Here is a 21687-nt window from a genome sequence, read left to right as displayed (position 1 = left end):
AGTTTACATAACCGTATTAGTTTTGCGGGGATACCAAATTCAGACATCGCGGCATAAAAGCAGCTCCTTTTCGTGCTGTCGAAAGCAGCTTTAAAATCGACGAAGAGGTGGTGTGTGTCGATTCTCTTTTCCAAGATTTGGCGCATGGTGAATATCTGGTCAGTTTTTGATTTTCCAGGCCTAAAGCCACACTGATAAGGTCAAATTAGTTTGCTGACAGTGGGCTTCAATCTTTTACACAGTGCACTCGAGCTCGATAGAACTTCATATGCGATGTTGAGGAGGCTTACCCTTAGTTGGCGCAGATATTAACTGCCTTAGTAAATTTCTTAACTTAGAAAAGATATCAGGTGGCTCGCTTAAAAAGTTTTTGTGCAACACAAAGTACAAATGTCTGCCCAATTGAAATCCTAACCTAATCTAAGTTGGGCACTATTGAAAATTTGGAAACAAGTGATTGTTTATTATACTCCGTTTATCCCGAACTTACACCTTCTCTTCTTTTAGACTTTAACCCTGCACCGCGAATGTGCGATACCGTTGATAGCTAACAAGCCTGCTCGAGATGCTTTTTCCTTGCGTATACTGTCTATTTGCTTCTTTAAATGCCGCAAAATATTCATTCGTGCGAATGTATGTTAGCGTGCTTACTTGTGTATATACTCGTATAAGTACTACATATTTATATATTGTCTTCTTTTTCGTTCAACAAGACCCAAATTGAAACTACAGACAACCACTAAACAGTCTCAAGGTCTTACAGAAACATTTTATTGTCAACCGCCGTCCTGTTTGTGGTTAATGGACAGAGGAGAGCTTTGTGTAGTAGGCACACTTGCTTAGATATACCATGCATATACCATAGGTATACCTATGTAATGTATATGGATATATGCTATACTTATGGACATATGTATGCACTTTATAGTAGGCTTGTACTTATGTGCAAATATTTGTATAAAATTATGCAAATGTTGAAATTTCTTAAAATTTTAAAATGTTGTCATATGTTAGAGCTTTTCTGGCATTTCATTTCCTACTTAAGTCGGAACGTACTTTTGTGTTAGGGCAAAGAAGTCTCCAATTTGTGGATTTCCTACCAACTGCAATCCAAGAATTCTAAAAACACAAATTTTGAAATTCCTGCGCAAATACCAGCAACAGAACTAAATAATCCAATCAAATCTAATCCGAATTATTATTCATTTATGCGCTGTAAGAAACTTATTTGCAAGCCTCTGGCATTGAAATCCATGCGAAGTTATTCCTGTATTCTCATCCATCGCGCTGTTTTCTAATTCCTCTCTCTTCTGCGTGCACAATTCCAATTCGACGAAAACATGCTTTTGTAATACTTCTCTTCGAATGCCGAATATAAAGACCCATTGAATTATGCATGTGTACAAGTACGCTTACATAAATATATATACATACCAGTATATGCTTAACTGCTTATGTTCGCAGCAATTTCTTTAATCTCAAATCAATTTACTTCGTCTGTCTATTTCACATTCAATATATGGATTTGCTCATATAAATAGCCAGCTCAACAATATGTTTTTCAAAGTGTCATGCAAGCGCTTTTTGTTTCTCTACAAGCATGGCTCATAAGCCGCACATTTGTTTGTGTAAATCGCCGGAATATAACACGGAGACAGACAAAATCGAAAATCCTTCTCTGGAAGACATAATCTTCAAACGAATTCTGTGAGAATAAATGAAAACGCTGAAGTACCAAATAAAAATAAACATCACACCCCCTTGGAAGACTAAATTAATGCATTCAGTATTAAAATAACTAAAAATAAAAATGGTACGAATTCAATTTCGTATGATAATGAAGAAGCTTAGTCGGTATATGAAAAATATGTTACAAAGCACCCCACGCTTTTCTCACAATAATACACGAATTTTTGGTTCATTATTATTGTTAGTTTATACTAAGAATTATTTTTCACTTTTTAATTTGATGTGCTTTAAAAGTGTGGTTTTTCATTTTTAAACTATATTTAATTTCCACTTGTTAGTTTAAAGTGAGAAACCCCCAATTAAGTTAAAATATTAACTATGACATGTTGTATTGTGAAAGTAAATCTACAATATAATTAGGCAGTATTTACTCTGAACCTTTCATTGACTAATTGTTTTATTATTTGCGACCAAGTTCTATTGACGACTTTTTTTGAATGCTTACTTCCTAATCGAATAATTTTTTCCAAGGCTTCCCTGTTACATGGGATTTTATATGTCAACTTTGAGCAGTCAAGTTCTTCAATTCGAATACCACCCAAAGATCTACAACGACGAAGTGTTACATAAGCTTGTCCAGTAGCAAACAATCGAGAGACCAGATAAATTACTGCATATTCAACTATGCAACCTTGCTTCTTATGAACGGTCGACGCCTAACTCATTATTATTGGCAACATTCGTCTTTCAGCAATACCATAGCTGTATTTTGCTGGAAATTGTATCGATGTTGGCTTAATTAAGTGATAATTTCTGTAACGAAGCCTATGTTACCATTCACTAAACCTTTTGAGACGTCGACTTTAACATTACATTTGCTCAAACAAACCAACAAATATTTTCAAATTCATTAGGAAGACCCCTAGTTTTATTGATATCATAGGTATTATAGTATTTAAGTCCTTATTAGGTAAATTTCATGTAACATCAAAGAATTGGTATTGTGCTTTAATGAAATAAATAACAGTACTTTTGTCTTGAAAACTATGTAGAACTTTTTCATTACGACTAACAACTTGGTCATTAGTTGGCTAAATTTTGAAAGCTTTCGCAATCGAAAATTCTTCAGTGGTATCAGTTGACATTTTTCCAGAAGAACTTTAAGATGATTAGACGTCAACTTTCCAACTTTTAAAGCATTAAGCACAGATGTGGAGTTCAACCAGGCGGAGTCGCCACAGATTTGTGGATCATATATTCTGGCTATTGAAATACTTGATGTCCTCGGACAGGTGGTAACTGCATTATATCACCAAAGAATAAAACATTTTTATCACCAAAACAAGCGTCCGGTCTCTTCAGTTGGCGCAAGCGAGAGTCGATCGTGCAAAGTATCTCACGATAGAAATTTCGGCTATAAACAGAAACTCAATGTTTTGCCATAACTGGCGCATCACACTCAAATAGTTTACTTCAAACGATTCTCTCAATGTAGAAAGGCCTCTCTTCCATTATTCAGTTTCCATGACACTTCTTATGGGTAATACTTGAGCGACACTGTAAGAAGGCGATCACAAGGTTAAGCAGCTCACCAACCAGGATACCAGAGAGTTGATATGAAAATCCATAGATTAGCACATTAATTTCATTAGGTTCTCCCACGAATTTACCGAATTTTTTTTATGTCATCTATAATACTGAGTTATACTGAGGTCTTATTTCTCATTTTTAGAGGTTTTGAAAGGATAGGATGTATAGTAGTCAACATGAATTTTGAGGTTTGCTCGTTCTGCCAATATACTGTCGGAAGGTTAGAGGAGTCTCACGGAATGATCAGGGCTTCGGAAGTCGTGCAGTTCGCACCATATAACGTAGGTTGTATGATGCTTGCAGGTTTTGTTAGATGCACTCTCTCTTGATCTGATTGTCATACAACGTACTTTAGCATACAGGTCAAGAAGGTGTTTGAGTATGTCATTGCTTCAGAATTTTTGGATTACCGATTTTGATGTGAAGAGGGTTGGGAGTAGTTAGCAAAACCGTTGGACAATAGCCCTAACGGGTAACATACGAGGACATTCGGGACGTCAGGTTTGTATGTATAAGGAGACACAAACTTAGGATTCTGTCTGGGATTGTGTTTTTTGGTCTGCATGCATTCCTTCGAGGTGTTTGAGTAGGGCACAGGTCGAGGATTGGGTGCATGTTATTGCAGAATGCTCGATGTACTTGGTTATTAAGAATCTGGGTGTTATGAGAATTAGCTGGACTGATGGGCATTTAGATGTTAGCGGTCTTATCTTCACTAGGCGGAATGGGGAACAGGTAGGGTCGTTTGCGCCTGAATTGTTTAGACAGCGAAGGCAATTAGCTGAAAATCGGGTTTAAATTCTTGTCTGGCCCCTCAGGGAGTATCGTGGTGGTTGTGGTTTAATGCCCGAATGAGAGCAGAGTGCTTTGAACACTCAATATGGAGTTGCATTGCAACCGGGTTCCGGACCTAAAGCAAGACAGAGGTTTTAGATGGGCCTCGAACCCTACCAAGAAGGTTAGTGTACAACGAACACCCTGTTGCAGTTGTTTAGCAGAGTATGAAAGAAGATCCGAATGAATTCATCCGCCAACGCGCGCCACAATTGGTGCCCAAACACTGTATGGAAGATTTACGGAAGGATCTTGGTTTTCAACAATTGGAGCGAACGATTATCAAGTGCGTCGCAAGTTCGGTGAATGGGTCAAAACGAGATGGCCACCTTAAATTATTAAACTAAATTAACGTATTTGGAGTGATGATAGTCAACAAGCTAATATTCAGACGCCGTTTTATCCTCAAGAAACCGTTGCTGGGTGTGCTCTAATAGGAGAAGGTATCAGTTTCTTCGACCATAATGACTAGCATAGAATTTGTGTAATGCTTCGGACATAATAGTTCCAAAAGCTGCAGTGAGAAGCTATGAATCGTGCACAAGTACAAATTACTATTTACATGTATGAATAAATTTCACAACCGAACTTTGGCTTTTTAAATGCACCTTCATGAATTCAACCAACCCGGATAGGTCATAACAAAACTTTAAACTCTACTAATTACAAACAAGTTAGTGCACAGCAGCTGTGCGAACTTAACGGGCAAACATTGTAGGAAAACAACAGCTATTAGCCATTAGCAGCCAAAGTGTCAGGTGGTTGGAGGTGCAAGCTGCCACTTCGAATTTCATCTTGAGAGCCGCTCCGTTTCAAATTTTCAATAAATAAATTTCTACTGTGAAAATCTCTGAGTAATTTAGCGAGCGTTAAGTTACGAAGCGAGCAATTAGGTTTGCGAAATTGAAATTCCTTACACACTTACAAAGTAACTTAGCAGTCAGAGTTTTGATTACATATTATTGTATTTGGATTGAACGGAATGCATGCGAAAATGCCTTTGTTGAGCTGTATATTTTTTGTGAAAGGACACGTGAGTTAGGCTTGCCGAAAAAATAACTGAAAATTTCGCAAAATATTACACTTGACAATGGGTAGCTGGATACAAGTGGAAGTGACAGGAGAGTGAAACATCTACGCCAAAGATATTTTCTCAAAATAAACTTAAAAAACGTTAACGGCTGCACCGATACTAATATGCCCTTCACAGGTGCATTTCGTTTAATAACTGTATGTTCAGTTTGTATGGAAACTATATGCCATAGTAATCCGATCTGAACAATTTTTTCGGAGATTATACTATTACCTTAGAAAATAATCAGTACCAAATTTCGTCAATATATCTTGTCAAATGTGAAAGTTGTTCATACAAGAACTTGATTCCGATCGTTCAGTTTGTATGGCAGCTATATGTTACAGTTCCGATATCGGCATTCCGACATATGAGCAGCGTGAAGAGAAAATGACATTTGCAAAATTTGAAAACGAGGGGCATGGCTAAATCGACTCACCTCAACACACTAATCATTTATATACATAGGTATGTATACACTTTATTGGGTCTCCGACGTTCCCTTCTGGGTGTTACAAACTTCGTGGCAAACTTAATATACCCTGTTCAGGGTAAAAGGCGCATTATTTGTGTTCAAATACGACAAATATTATGACTGTTCCTGAAAGTGAAGCTTCGAAAAGTTTAGTGTTGGTATAAATATTTTATTCCTCGGTAACCGTAAATTGTGCAAAATTTCCATTCAAATTCAAAAAGCAAATACATATACCATAAGTATCAAGTAAGAATACGTCCGCAATTACGGATATCAGAATAAATTTTCGAATAATGTGGTTAAGAACAATGAGAGCGGTTTAAAATGGAGGAGAGTTAAGAAGGTTGATAGGGTCGTTCCATTATGCCAAATTATTGCTGATCCTTAAAAAGAGCCAAATAAGAAGTAATAAACGAAAATCTCATAAAAGGCGTTTCATTGAAATGCATATAATATATGTTTTCAAACTTATGATATAATAATAATATAAGTGCTTATTGAGCATACAATGGCCAGTATATTTAGAAGGCGACAAATAGCCTGATTTTTTCTTTAGGTGGTTGATTACATATTTAAACCTTTTAAGGTTGTAACCACCCATTAGCAACTTGCCATGGCCCATGTCTTGGACTAGTTTCCGATACACCTCCATACACACTTTTCATCCTTGCGAAGTAGCTTCTTTATGGTATGGGGACCAACAGCATTGAAAGGTTCGAATCCAACTATTTTGATGGATGCTACAGAAAAGGTTTTGCTTGCTTACGATCTAATAGACTGTTTACCCGTCTATTCACTCCTGCTCCAATATCGATTTGATTTCGGACGCAGAGATCGCTTTAAGTTCCGCTTAACTGTCGCTGAGTGTTACTATACGTTCGTTGCGATAGTTGCGTTGGATATTTATCTCTACGCACAGCTTTATATCAAAGAACTCTAATTGGAATATGCTCGGAAAACTACCCATAGCTATAGGAAGTTTGATGTGTGGGCCTGCAAGTCCTGCGCCAATCTCCTCCGATGTTTTCGCACTGTCGGTGTACCTAAGCAGTAGCTCGGGAGCGAATCAGAATCATTCAGTCTTACTGCTAGGGCTAAACTTAAACTTCTTAATGAAGTTTACACTTTCAGTAATACTGTCCCTTGTGAGAGGAGCCAGTGGTATTTCGCCACTTGATTTTTCATGTGCTGGGAAGAGATTGCCTTACCTTTGTGTTTGGCTACATGATCGATTACTAGGTGAAGCGGTATGAGTTTCAGCATCACTTCAAGTGTCGCCGTCGGACATGTACGCAGTGTGCAGGCGAGTCTTTACAGCTTCGTTAGTTGAAGTTCTGCCGAAGCTTACCATACTTTTGAAGCCCAAGGCACCGCTCCATATGTGATAATTGGTCGGACTTTTTGAATCTAACGCCCCCTGGTGGCACCATCGATATGTCGACTGGTGTGTTAGAATCTGCCATTTTTATCGATAGTCCAGTCAGAATTTCATAAAATTGCATAGTTTGGAAGTGAAGTTATTGCGTTTTAAGTGTCGGTATGTTTGTGTTATCGGTGCGAAAATGAGCTTCGAAAAAAGAGCCAACATTGAATTTTGTTCTCAAAATTAATAAATCTTTTACCGAAACGTTTCAATAGATGAAACAAGTTTATGGCGATGATTGCCTATCCCGTAGTAGAGTGCACGAATGGTTTCAACGTTTTCAATGTGGTCTTAAGGACATAAATGACGATCAACATGTGGGCCAATTAAAATCCGTGATCACCGGAAATTCCATCGAAACTGTGCTTGAATTCATCAAAAATCAGCCGAAATCGTCATTGAAATTCATGGAAATGGAATTGAACATCTCCAAGACATCAACTTATCGATACTTGACCCAACATTTGGGTTTACGAAAGGTGTGTGCACAGTTTGTTCTGCACAAATTGACTGACGACCAAAAATTGCTCAGAATCTAACATTCGATCGACATTTGTGACCGATTATTTGACCAAGAAACACATTTTAATCATTAGCCACTCCTCGCATTCACCTGATGTGGCACCGTGCGACTTTTTCCCTTCCGGAAAAATTCATTTGCTCATGAAAGGAAAGCGGCCATTCAAAAGGTTTGCACCGACATACTGGCGGCCATACCGGCCAACGAGCTAAAACACTCGTTCGACTTGCTTTTGGACCCTGCAAAAGCTGTATTGAAGCAGAAGGAGACTATTTTGAATAAAATAAATTGATTTTGCCGAAAAAACCATTTGTGTTGTTTTTTTTTAATGTCCTGTTTACTTTGGAACGCACCTTGTATTACATCCTTCACCTAACAATAGATTTCATTTGCATTTCTAGCCCTGACTTCGAAGCGTAAATTTCGTTTATCTTTTATGTGACTACAGAACATTTTTAATTTCTGGGCTACTTTCCAAATTTCATGTTTTGCTTCAGCGAGCTAATCCGAAACGGTTTTAGGGGTTTTGTTGCCAACATAAAGTTGCGCCACTAAATTAAAATGTCGATACTTTCCTTACATGTCCTTAAATTTTCTGGGACGAAATAAAGCCATATTTTGTTTTTGTATGCATGTTAACGCAATAAATTCGAAGTACTAACAATATGCACATACATATAAGTACATATATATAAATATATGCATGTAAAGTCCTTTAACAATATTGTCCTTTGTTCTCCTCCTGTCTCTTGCAGCCGCCGTTGTAGTGACCTTTTTCATTTGCTGGCTGCCATTCCACATGCAGCGCTTATGGTTCCTCTATGCCAAAGAACAAAACAATTTCCAAGAGATAAACGAGTGGATGTTCTCCATCGCCGGTTTCACGTACTATGTGTCGTGGTAAGTACTCCGATAAATTTCCAAATTTTCAAACATTTTATTTTATGACTGACTTATTCTTTTATTTATGTGCACTTGCACATATATTTACATATATAATAATGTATCTGTATATACATATATAATTTATATCTATATATGGTACGTTTTGGTTCCGAATGGATGTTTACACTTCATATTAAGTAATGCATCTCTAGTGAGCGGGGGGCAGCAGAAAGAGTGGCTGTGTTTGTAAATAGTTTTTGTCATGTTTGCTCTGATAAAACCGTTTAAGTCTCTTTATCTGCAAAGAGAAACAATGTACTGCAGTAGCAATTAGGAAGCAGATGAAAACAAAACTGTGTAAATAATTTGTGGTAAATATTAGAGAAGCTTAGTTGTGCAAATTCATTTCTTCATCAGTTGGGACCCAGACAGCTATTTATCACGGACGCATATTCAAACAGATGCTAATGGTTAAGTTTGTACGAAGATTAAAGAGTTACTGATAATACCGGCAAAGAGTGATAAATGCCCACGACAGACGCAGCTGTTTGGTTGTCGTAAATCGGAAGACACCTGTATGTACTTAATATCAATTTAGGAATCGGCAAAAGTAGTAAAATGCTTTTAATCTTCATATAATAGTATAAAAAGCGATTAAGTATGCACAAAATAATATAGTTGGCAGGCAAATAAAGAAATCTACTGCAAAAAACATTGGACTTGCGAAAAAAATATTTTCGTGCTCTGTTGGATGACCTATTAACTGTAGTACAAAGGGAGCCACTATGTTAGGAGTAAAGGAGAATAGAGTATAAGAGAACACATGATTTTAGGAGGAGGGCAGGAGAGCTTTGGAGTAAAACTTGGTATTAAAAACTGTTAAGAAATGCAAATGGGATGGCAGCCTTTAATTTTAACTGAAAGACTGCTTGTAATATTTGTCGAAGTCATAAAAGCTTATAGGGGCCGAATATGTATATCACGACGATAAGAATGCCGTTAAAAAATCATGTAGGGACATCTGAGCGTCTGTTTCTCTGTTTGTCTAATATATGTACATACTTATACGACCCTTATATTTTTAAGATTCAAATACGACAAAAGACATGATCTATGACGCTTTCCACCAACCCTTAGTTTAGTACATAAATAAGTCTGAATATCGCTGACTTGTGGGCGTAGTATACTAATGGTTGGATCTACTCTGCCCTGTGCATCATGCCCCGACCGAGAAAGCTAGACCTAAAAGCAGTGTTTACGTCATCAGCAGTATGTGGGTGTGCCAAACTTGCCAAACTTCCGATGAAGAAAATGAAAAAAAAACTCTGCTTTTAAGTTAAGAAATATGTGCCCAAAAATGCGTTCATCCACTCAAATGCGAAGCTACATCAATAGCAACATCGAACAGCTCTACAATTAGATATTAGGAGATCGGCTATCATAACACCGTGGCATTGCTTCAATTTTATGTATATATTGGGTAGTCGAAAAAGTCTTTTCGTATTTCTAATCAAACTTCAACTTATTTCTCTTTTATATTTATTATGAACTTTAATAAACCAAATATGTACCATTTTGGTCGACCACTTTTTTTCCATTTTTCCACTAGAGACATTATTCTATCAGTATTAAACTTTTCTGGTTTCATGGCAAGAAACTGCGACAAGTAATTTTCAAAGGCTTCTCTTGAAGCCAACTTTATTCCATTAAGGGAGTTCTGAATTGACCGAAAGAAATGGTAGTCCGATGGTGCAAGGTCAGGGCTATATGGTAGATGCTTCAAAACTTCCCAGCCAAGCTGTCTCAGTTTTTGCCCAGTCATCAAAAATGTGTGTGGTCTAACGTTGTCCTCATGGAAGACGAAGCCCATTCTGTTGATCAGTTATGGCCGTTTTTTCCGATTGCTTGCTTCAATCTTATCAATTGTTGACAGTAAAATGTAAAATCAATCGTTTGACCAGGCTGGAGCAGCTCATAGTAGATGATTCCTTTCCAATTCCACCAAACATTCAGCATAACCTTTCGGGGCGTCAATCCTGGCTTTGCGACCATTTGTTGAGTTTCACCACGCTTGGACCATGATTTTTTCACACATTATTGTCGTATTTGATCCACTTTTCGTCTCCGGTTACCCCTCGCTTCAGAAATGGTTCGATTTTATTTCGTTTCAGCAAAGAATCGCAGATGTTAATTTGGTCCATTAAATTTTTCACAGACAATTCATGTGGTACCCAAACATCGAGCTTCTTTTTGTAGCCAGCCTTTTTTAAATGGTTCAAAACCATTTGAAGATGAAGCGAGTTGCTTCTTTCACATCGAAATTTCCAGAATGGAAGCGAGCGAACCATTGTTATGCTACACCAACTGATGCAGCATGGCATTCTTCCCTTTTTTATACAAAAATTTCAAAATATATCGATTTTCTTCATTATTTTCACTAATTTTTGAAACACTTTTACTTTTTTTCAACTCTCCGAAATTTATTTTTTATTGGTTAAATGAAGCTTAAAATCTCACCTTTCTAACACTATGGTACGAGTATATGGTAAGGTAGCACTGGAGATATACCATTACAACGACATCTATTAACAAAATACGAAAAGAATTTTTCGACTACCCAATATTTGCATCAGCGATATGTTGAAAATCTTCGCTTTAATGCGGACTCTGGCTAGAGGTTCATCCACCGGGGTGAGTGAAAAATTTCTCTCTCCTACCATGAATCCCATATCAAATTTCGCTCCTTCATTATTTTAAAATGCCACAAGGACCTGCTTCTCATTTTTCCCGTCCATCGCATTTCTCGGACGGCGGTGATGTCAGCCTTTATTTCCACTAGAACATCAATCTGCTGGGCAGCGGCACCTTTGTTGTTCTTTTTCATTGGTACTTTTTTTTTCGTGGCGGGTTAAATAAAGCACAACCCTGTGAATCTCACCTTAGCTCCTTCAAACGGATGTTCTATGGAGGATACTTGGTCAAAGACCGGAAGTCTGGAGATTGACCAAATGTAAAAATAATCGTATCTAACAAAAATACGATCAGAGAACTTTCCTCACTACGTGAACTTCTACATATGACTCCATCCTCCTATTTTCATTCAGTAAATAGTTCCGATCGAATTTTACTTAAGCAGAAAGCTTGAATAAATTTATGATATTTTATATGTACGTTATGGTATCTGTTTTATCCTAAGATCAACGTAAACAAGATCTCTGATATCTACCTATCTATTTAAGCCCTGTCTCGTTTTTAAGGCAAAATCCGTAACTTAAGGGGGAGGCTTCGCCGAATCTATAATACTCTTCATAGGGTCAATATTTCTTTACAAAACCTTGAAGTTGATCGTTCAGTTTGTATGACAGCTAAATTCTTTGTGGTTCGATCTGAACAATATGTTCGAAAACTGAAGCGGTTTCTTGAACACTGATCCATGCCAAATTTTTTGAAGATATCTTGCCAAAACAAAGGTTTCTATATAGGGACTGGAGTTTCATCGTTCAGTTAGTATGCTATTGTAGTACGGTATCACCAAATCAAATGAAGAGCTTATTGTGGAAAAATTACGTGTATAAATGTTCAGATAAATATCTAAAAACAAATGAGGGTATTTCTGTTTCTTACAAACTTCGTGGCAAACTTAATACATCCTCTTCAAGTATACCTGAGCATAAACCAGGCTTCCGCATTTTTATGTGAACACGTCATTTTCACTCTAGGAAGCTGCTCATTTGCCGTAACCGTCGATACTACTATAGCATACAGTTGTACGATCGAAATTAAGTGCTTGTAGGGAAAACTTTTTTCACGGAATATCTTCAAAAAATTTGACATGGATTATTGTCTAATGTAATGGTGCAACCTCCGAAGATTTTGTAGAGATCGCATCACCATAGCATACAACGGTCATACAAACTAAACGATCAAAATCAATTTGCTCTAAGTAACGGTTTGTATTTATGTACACATACATATTATTGTTTATTATAACTTCCGTCCATTCGAAGTTGCCGTTTTTTCTCATTTTCGATATGTATTTTAATACCTTATATTATGTTGTCAAAGCCTTCTGCCTTTTTATCTTTTGAATTTCGCTGCTATGTATAAAGCTATAGAGCTACAGAGCTCTTATCTAGCAATACTATATTTGTACATCTTTGAAAGGTCTTGACGTCCTACAGAACGACGCTATGCATGATTAGTTTGGATATTGCGTTCAACAGTTATAAGCATAGAGTTTACTAACGCCGAAATTCGCGCTATTTTAAAGTTTTCCTTCCTTTAAAGCAAATCCGCTAGAGAAACGTTCCGTGAGATTTGGGGAATGGTACTCTATCACGTCGAACTGCGGAGGAATGGTTTCGACGATTCAGAGAGGGGGAAAACGACACCAGGATAAGCCAGCCGGCGGAAGACCTGTGACGACGAATACCGATCAAATCATGGAAAACATCGAGTTAGACCGGCATGTGGCATCTCGTGACATCGCCCAGAAGATGGGAATTAGTCACCAAACCATTTTAAACCATCTGCAGAAGGCTGGATACACAAAAAAGCTTGATGTTTGGTGCCACATGATTTTACGCAAAAAAACCTTCTCGGACCGAATCAACGTCTGCGATATGCTGCTGAAACGGAACGAACTCGATCCATTTTTGAAAACAGCAAATGACGCCAGGAAGGTTTTGCTGTGTGTTTGGTGGGGTTAGAAAGGAATCATCCACTATGAGCTGCTCCCATAGGGCCAGACGCTTAATTCTACCATCTACTGCAAACAACTGGACCGATTGAAGCAGGCAATCGACCAGAAGCATCCAGAATTGGCCAACAGAAAGGGTGTAGTGTTTCACCAGAACAACGCCAGACCACACACTTCGTTCAAGACTCGTCAGAAGCTACGGCAGCTCGGATGGGAGGTTTTATCGCATCCACCATATAGCCCGACATAGCGCCAAGTGATTACCACCTGTTTCTGTCCATGGCGAACGCCGTTGTTGCTGTAAAGTTGAACTCAAAAGAGTCTTGTGAAAAGTGGCTGTCCGAGTTCTTCACAAATAAAGAACGGGGCTTCTACGAAGGGGGTATTATGAAGTTGCCGTCAAGATGGAAACAGAATATCGAACGAAACAGCGCATATTTGAACTAAATCCGATCACTGTAAAACTTTTTATAAAGCATTGAATAAAGAGCAAAAAAGCGGAAGGGTGATATTTGACAACCTAATATAACCATTTTCAAGCAAATTAATGAACGCTTCTCTTCTCTTTTCTTCTTCTCTTTCCTTCTTTTCTTTTCTTCCCCTCTTCTACTCTTATTAAATACAAAAAATATCATTGCACAAATCGACGACTACAGCACGATCAACCCGATTTTGTATAATGTGATGTCGCACCGGTACCGGGTTGCCTTCAAGGATATACTGTGGGGCAAGCGGCGGAGCGTGTACTACAACAATGGCTTTGCTAGAGACCAGTCCAGCTTTCGAGAGACGATCGCTTCCAGCTTGGGTGGCAACAGCACATACGATCGCGTACATTCGGTAAGTGAAGTCCATTAAAATAAGTATTATAATAATAACATCCTTCCCAGTAACTTGATATATCTGAAGTTATACATGTGTGCCACACTCTAACACTTTCTGTCTGCAACTAAGTCTGTGCAATTAAATGCAAATGATTTTGAAAGTCGACGTTAGCACATATATTCGTAGAACAGCAACACAAACTAGTGCAAACTGCAAGCGCTTAATTAGCTAATAATTTCCCAAGCGGCTTAACTCCTACTCTTCTTAGCAGCTTAGTAATATTTTAATAACAAAGCCACTGACGCAGCAGAAAATTAGTTATTATGTGGTTATATGGTTATATGTAAATGTGAGTAAAAGTGAGAGCATCTAAGCCAACTAGACGAAAATTTAATTGTATCTAGTAGCTCGTGTTCATATGGTTCGCAAGCGTTGGTAATCATATTTTGCAGGTTATGTTAATGAGGTGTACGACTATGGCAACAGCGGTGATTTTAATATGCACAATTATTTCGTTTACCTTGCTAAAACCAAAACCCTGTAGTAAGTTCAACATATAATTACTTAACATCTGTTAATGTGTTTCGAAATGAGAGTGTCTTATTGTGCTATGCAACGATTGTTATTCTTAATATGAAATCACTTTAGATGCGGCTACTAAAACTTTGAATTGTAGGAAAGTTTATAGAGAGTACCGAAAACAGTCCGATGGCTTGAAATAGTTAGAAGGTTCCTACCTACCATTTGAAAAAGAAAAAATTAATAATAATCTAATAAAGATATCACACTGGTTTTATACAACATAAGAGATTGAAACAGGTTGCCTCATGTTTTATATTTTGTGGTCAAACGCAATGTTGATATCAACTTATAGTTGTTGTACACCTATTGCAGAACTTCAGGAGAAGTCATAATACTTAAAAGGTCAATTCAAAGGCCTTATACATAGATGGCGCCCACTAGAAATAAATTAATATAATTTTTAGTTAGCCCTAACCTTTAAAAGGCGCTAGTATACATTTAATAGCTGTCGGATCCTTAGTTTGTGATTCATATCACTTTGAGTGAAGCAACTTATGTTATTGTGAAAAAAATGGATAAACGGAATTTCGCGGGTTAAAAAATCATTGAATTTTGAAAGAAAAAAATGTTGTTGAAGCAAAAGCTTGGATCAATGACGAGTTTGTGAAAACTGTCCGAGGAAAATCAGCCAACGAAGATTGGTTAAGTTTAGACGTGGTGAAACGCATTGGGCGCCGAACATCAAAAAAGTTCAGAAAATAATTTTTAATGGAAATAATGTACCGCATCACATATCAAGGAAAACGATGGAAAAAATCCGTGATGTGAACTTCGAATTGCTGCCGCATCCAAATCAAACGAAAAATCGTATCACAACAGGTAAGGATGGGCTGATTTCGGTTGCAACCGAATATTTTATACTTTTGCAACTTGCAAGAATCTAAGCCAGGTAAATACCTTAAGATATAAGACGTCAACCAGAGGATCAAAATCTAAACAATTGTATATACTACTGTGATCAAATTGAAAGGTGAATTTTGTCCATTTCATCTCCTTCAAAGTAATCCCCTCCCGCTGCAATACACTTATGCCAACGAATTTTCCAGTCATCATAGCACTTGGAAATATCCTCCGTCGTGATGGCCATCAGAGCTTTCTTCGATTCAGCTTTCATATCCTCAATTGAGCCAAAACGTTATCCTCGGAGTGGTCATGTGAATTTGCTGACTAACTTCTGGCACGAAGGTAAATCAGGCGAATGCGGTGCTTGCGGCACGATATAAATTGAAAATATGGTAAAATTATCACGAATAACCAATGCAGTATGTGATGGTGCATTATCGCACTTCTTTGTTTAATAAATTCAGACATAGTAAAAATCGAAGAATTCACTTTTATAGCTTCACAAAACGACGAGTATCTCAAATACTAATAAATAATTTGACGTGAAATTTAGCACAGATGTCACTAATAGTACTACCAACTTACAGAAATAAAATTCACCGATTCGAAAAACATGCGAAGTATAACTTAAAAAATTCACCTTTCAATTTGATCACAGGTATAGTCACCTGGTAGTTCGAAAAACTTTATAATAGGTATATGAGGGTTCAGGGAAATGTTGACCCGATTTATCCCATTTTTGATACTCAGAATTATTATTGTCAGGAAAGAATTCTCTCACCTCTTTACTGACGTAGACGTGTTTGAACAGCTCTTCAAACGAGTAATTGCTATTCGAACTTCTTCATGGTCGGGCAATGGAAGGTCTGCTTCATCGTCATCAATTGGGGATTCGGCCTCGCCATCTCCTGGTGTTATCCTTTCAATTCCATTTGCAGGCGGAGAAGTGTTCCCTCCATAATTTAAGTATACTCTGGGCATCGGTCACTAGATCACCTTTGGGGTTTCTACAAGAGTATGCTCCGGTCTTGAGACCTTCTGTTAGCCGCCTCATTTTTTCGTAGAAATTTCGAGCAGTACCCATTTCGACCAGCTTGTCAAGCTCTTCGTACTCACGCATTTCGGCCTCTTTCATTTTCTGTCTGCAAATGCGTCGCGCTTCCCTCTTCAACTCTCGGTATCTATCCCATCCCGCACGTGTTGTAGTTGATCGTAACGTTGTGAGGTAGGCAGTCTGTTTTCTCTCCGCTGCGGTCACGTCACTCCTCGTCGTATCAGCTGTTCTTTTGCATTTTCCGAAAACCAATGGTTTCGGTTGCAGCTATACGTAAGGAGCTTGAAATGCTGTCACACAGTTCCCTTTTACCAAATATCAAAAGTCAGCTGCAGATACTGCGGTCCACATCTGGACTCCCTAGAGGCTGGAAGAGTTTTAGCTGGATTTGGGCAATTTTTGGTGATAAGATGGCATACGCTAAACGCATTGTTTGTGCAAAGTTTAATTCTGTTATACAAGGTACCTTCCAAAGTAAACAGGAGAAAAAAAACAGAACAAATGGTTTTTTCGGCAAAATCAATTTATTTTATTCAAAATAGTCTATTTCTGCTTCAATACAGCTTTTTCCACGGTCCAAAGGCATGTCGAACTATTGTTTTAGCTCGGTGGTCGATATGGCCGCCACTATGCCGGTGCAAGCCTTTTGAATGGCCTCTTCGTCTGCATAACGCTTTCCTTTCATGGGCCAAATGCATTTTTCCGAAAAGGAAGAAGTCGGACGGTGCCATATCAGGTGAATACGGGGAGTGGTTAATGGTTAAAATGTGATTTTTGGTCAAATAATCGGTCACAAGCGTCAATCGAATGTTGGATTCTGAGCAATTTTTGGTTGTCAGTCAATTTGTGCGGAACAAACCGTGCACACACCTTTCGTAAGCCCAAATGTTCGGTCAAAATGCGATAAATCGATATTTTGGAGATGTTCAATTCCATTTCCATTAATTTCAATAATGATTTCGGCTGATTTTTGATGAATTCACGCACAGTTTCAATGGAATTTCCGGTGATCACGGATTTTGATTTGCCCACATGTTGATCGTCATTTATGTCCTCACGACCACTTTGGAAACGTTAAAACCGCTCGTGTACTCTGCTAAGAGATAGGCAATCATCGCCATAAACTTGTTTCATCAATTAAAACGTTTCGGTAAAAGTTTTACCAAATTTTAAAACAAAATTTAATGTTGCTTTTTGTTCGAAGCTCATTTTCGCACCGATAACACAAACATACTGATACTTAAAACGCAATAACTTCACTTCCAATCAATGAAATGTCATGAAATTCTCACTGGACAATCGATAAAGATAGCAGATTCTAACGCATCAGTCGATATATAGAAGGCGTCACAAGGGGCGCTAGATTCAAAAAGTCCTATTCCCTTTGGAACACACCTTGTACTAATTGCTTCTTGATTTTTACACTGGAAAGAAAAGAGTTATGAGGGGCGTGGTTGCTCACATTTAAAAGATCGGGTCAACCCCACTATATTAGTTTAAAATCTTATATTCCTGAGAAGTTTTCCTTTAATAGGTTTTTGCTCACATTAAAACTCTATTCGAAGAACATATGTACGAGATCAAAATGTCTTACAGACAGCTTGCACGGGCGGACAGACAGAATTATAGTCACTCGGATTAAACTCGTCCTACATCCATTTATATACATGTATATATAACCCTATATTTAAATCGATTAGTTTTATGTGATATGTACAGACTTTAGGTGAACAAAACTATTATACTCTGTGGTAACAGGTTGCAAGAGTATAAAAAAAGTTTCGCGTTTGTTCACTTAACTTAAATTTATTAAAACGTGTAAAGTTTCCTTTAGCTTCGCTTGAATACTTTTTAATTTTTTCAACGAATTTCTGAAACATACATATGTACATATGTTTCTATGTATATATAAATACATGTTATATATGAGAAACCTTTCTCCCTACACCTCTTCCTTGAAACTCGTTGCAATGAGTCTAAAAAGTTTTGTAAAACTGTACAAATTGTGAATACCTACATTCATACACCGATTGAAGTAATGTTTGTTGTTTTTTGTTTGTATCTAAGCACAACACGAGCTCTTTGAATTCTCAACCCTTATCAATTTTATTTTTGTTTCTAAAAGTTTTTAAAACGGCGCGCCCATAATGCCTTTCCAACTAAACACGAACTTTTTCTGCAATGCGCGAAGTGAAATGAAGCGTTGTATTGAGCGTTTGAAAGGAATAAAAAGGAATTTTAACTTGTGGTGATTTTTTTTCATAGACGCTTCTGACAGCGAGATGTTTTTGTAATTTTTTAATTTTAACACAAATTGAGGTCTGTTTAATACTGATGCAAAAGAACCAAAACGAGATGGTCACCGTTCGCGATATTCGCAAGAAATTTTATTCAGCGATGAAGCGAAATTGGTTGAATGAGTACTTTAATAAACAAAATTTTCACATTTTGAGTGATTATAATCCACAAGCCCATGCTTGTCTAATAATCCCAAGACACTTGACGCCTTGGGAGAGAAAAATCGGCGATATACGGCCACAATTCCTATAAAAAGTGATCGAAAAGTAGGTCTTACGTCTGGAGCTTATTCGAGGCAACCGCATCAGTTCCTTGCACAAAGTCCCTTTTACAACATAATGGCGAACCCTAATCTTATATATGTATATGAATAAGTTAGGTTTTAGTCTGTTCGCTATAGCTGACTAAATCGTTGCATGAAATGAAAAATGGCTTGAACCACTTTGAAGGTAATCCAATGAAGATGTGACAAAGAATGTTATTTAACATTTAGCTAAGCTACAACACACCGATAAGCGCGGGTGTTATAGCATGAATAATAACAAAAACAACATTTTTTGGATGCGCAAGGGCACTGGCAGGACGTTTCTTGCAAATTGAATACTTGCTTAAATAGGACAATCAGGGAAGATAGCGATAGCAGTTACCTCGTCAGGAATTGCTGCAGCTCTTTTAGAGGATGGAAAAACTGCTCATTCACCTTTTAAACTTCCGTTATCAATCAATCTTGAACAACAATCAATTTCTATCCGCAATAATGGACCTCTTGGTTAACTATTGCAAGACGCCTCATTGATTATGTGGAATGAATGTACCATGAGTCATAAAGCACATATAGAGGCCATGGACAGAACATTTAAAGACCTTAGAAACTCCTTTGCTCTCATGAGCGGGATAACTTTCGTATTTGCTGGAGATTGCCGACAGCCTCTTCCTGTGATTAACGGAGGAATTTCAATTGAAAATATGAAATTACGGACGTATAGAAGAGCTCATCTTCATGGAATCCCTGATAGTGATTTTCCACAGCAACTGCTTAATGGGAAAGGAATTTTTCCAACTCTCCGGGCCAAATAGTCCATTGTTTAGAAATTTTAATAGATGCAGCATACCCTAACATCGAGAATTTGCACGAAAAGGAATTTCATTGTTTGTATTCTAGAGCAATAGTGTCAGCCAGGAATGATAATGTCAACGAAATAAACGATCTAATTATTCAAAAATTTGCCGAAAAAATAAAAAAATACAAATCAATAGACGCCGTGACTAATGTCGAAGACGCAGTCTATTATCCCCAGGAGTTTTTAAATTCAATAAACTCTTCTGAACTGCCACCACATGAATTGGTTTTAAAAATTGAAATTCCAATTATACTTTTGAGGAATTTAAGTCCTTCAAGCATGTGCAACCAGACGAGGCTGCTTATTAAGGAATTGAAGGACAATTTAATTGTAGCAACCATTATCACCGACCAAGTAGCTAGTCAACTAGCTCATATACCGAGGAATCCGACGATCCCGAGATCTACCAATCCCATTTAAACGGCTTCAATTTCCGGTAAAAAATCTTTCGCTCTAATTATAAACAAATCCCAAAGCCAGACTTTCGAATTAGTAGGGATTGACCTACGAAAAGAATGTTTTACTCACTTCCAACTGTATGTTGGTCTATCGCAGGCCGCAGGTCCTGAAAATCAATATAAATTATTGTTTGTATTAAAGTTTGTGAAGTTAAAAAAGAGAATTCGCAAAATATTTTTGAAAATATCGAATGTTGTAGTGAACTAGGCGAAGTAGACTCTCGCGACCGTTGTCGTGAGAACGAGTCAAAAAGTCAACCTAAGCTAATCTAACTTATCCCTGACTAATTTCAAAGCCATATTTAGCCTACACATAACTGTCATTTTTTCAAAACATTTCATATCATACAAGTAATTTTTTAACATCCACATAGCAAATGATCGCCTCTATCTTATCTTTGCTTTTACTATTCCTCTAAATTCTTATCTTATTTTAATTATCTCAATTTTCTACAATTCTTCTGAATTTCAGGTAAGAGTGCGTTCAATGCGGCACGCCAATAACTATAGAGACCGCAACTCTATCAAGACAAAAAATGTGCTATGGACAAAGGATATAGACTACACTGTGCCGCTTAAAAAGGTAAGACTACAAAAACATTTTAAAAACAAAGATAACACATAAACTTCGGTTGCATCGATGCTATAATGTCCTGCAACGATGCCGCAACTAAATGCATAACTTAATCTGGACCGTAACTGGCCAAAGGTTCCCACTCATCGGAAAACATCTTACTTAGTTAAGCTATAAGATTCGCCGTTGCCAATGCGCAAAGAATCATAAATCTTCCGCAGAACCTTCCGCCCGAAAACTCGTAAGGACGATTCATCAGATGTTGTAATCGGTCATGTCTCTGCGCTATAGAGGACCATACTGTATAACAGGAGATGGTAGAATTTGTCTTTGTTCGTCGAGAGAGGACTTTACATATCAATAACCCAGCAGGTGTACACTCTTCTAGAAGATGGTACCTTCTCTATTCAGTTCGAATAATCTTCTCCAGCAGAAGATTGAAGAAGTCGCCTTTTCTGAAACCGCATTTGGTATCGAACGGTTCGGAGAGGTCCTTTCCGATACTGATGGGGCTTTTGGTATTGCTCAACGTCAATTTAAACAGCCGTTTTGCGAGGATACCAAATTCAAACATCGCGGGATAAAGGCAGCTCCTTTTCGTGCTTTCAAAAGCAGCTTCAAAATCGACGAAGAGGTGGTGTGTGTCGACCCTCTTTTCACGTATATTTTCCAAGGTTTGGTGCGTGGTGAATATCGGGTCAGTTGTTTATTTTTCAGGCCTAAAGCCACGCTGATAAGGTCTAAT

General features: G+C 37.7%; 1 protein-coding gene across 3 annotated transcripts in view; it reads left to right on the top strand.

Annotated features, from left to right (window-relative positions):
- LOC126761477 (neuropeptides capa receptor) overlaps positions 1–21687 on the top strand; it is a 229931-nt gene that overhangs the window by 192885 nt on the left and 15359 nt on the right. For all 3 annotated transcript variants that reach the window (XR_007667366.1, XM_050477667.1, XM_050477665.1), the window contains exons 8-10: positions 8359–8503; positions 13844–14027; positions 20841–20951. Coding sequence is in view for 2 of the 3 variants with exons in the window: in XM_050477667.1 (XP_050333624.1) it covers positions 8359–8503; positions 13844–14027; positions 20841–20951 (440 nt within the window). In the remaining variant the exon portion in view is untranslated. The remainder of the gene's footprint in view (positions 1–8358; positions 8504–13843; positions 14028–20840; positions 20952–21687) is intronic.

The sequence above is a fragment of the Bactrocera neohumeralis genome, chromosome 6 (assembly GCF_024586455.1).
Source record: "Bactrocera neohumeralis isolate Rockhampton chromosome 6, APGP_CSIRO_Bneo_wtdbg2-racon-allhic-juicebox.fasta_v2, whole genome shotgun sequence".
NCBI classification, from domain to species: Eukaryota; Metazoa; Arthropoda; class Insecta; order Diptera; family Tephritidae; genus Bactrocera; species Bactrocera neohumeralis.
Note: the sequence above shows the minus strand (reverse complement) of the source record. Positions and strands in the feature narration are given on the sequence as shown.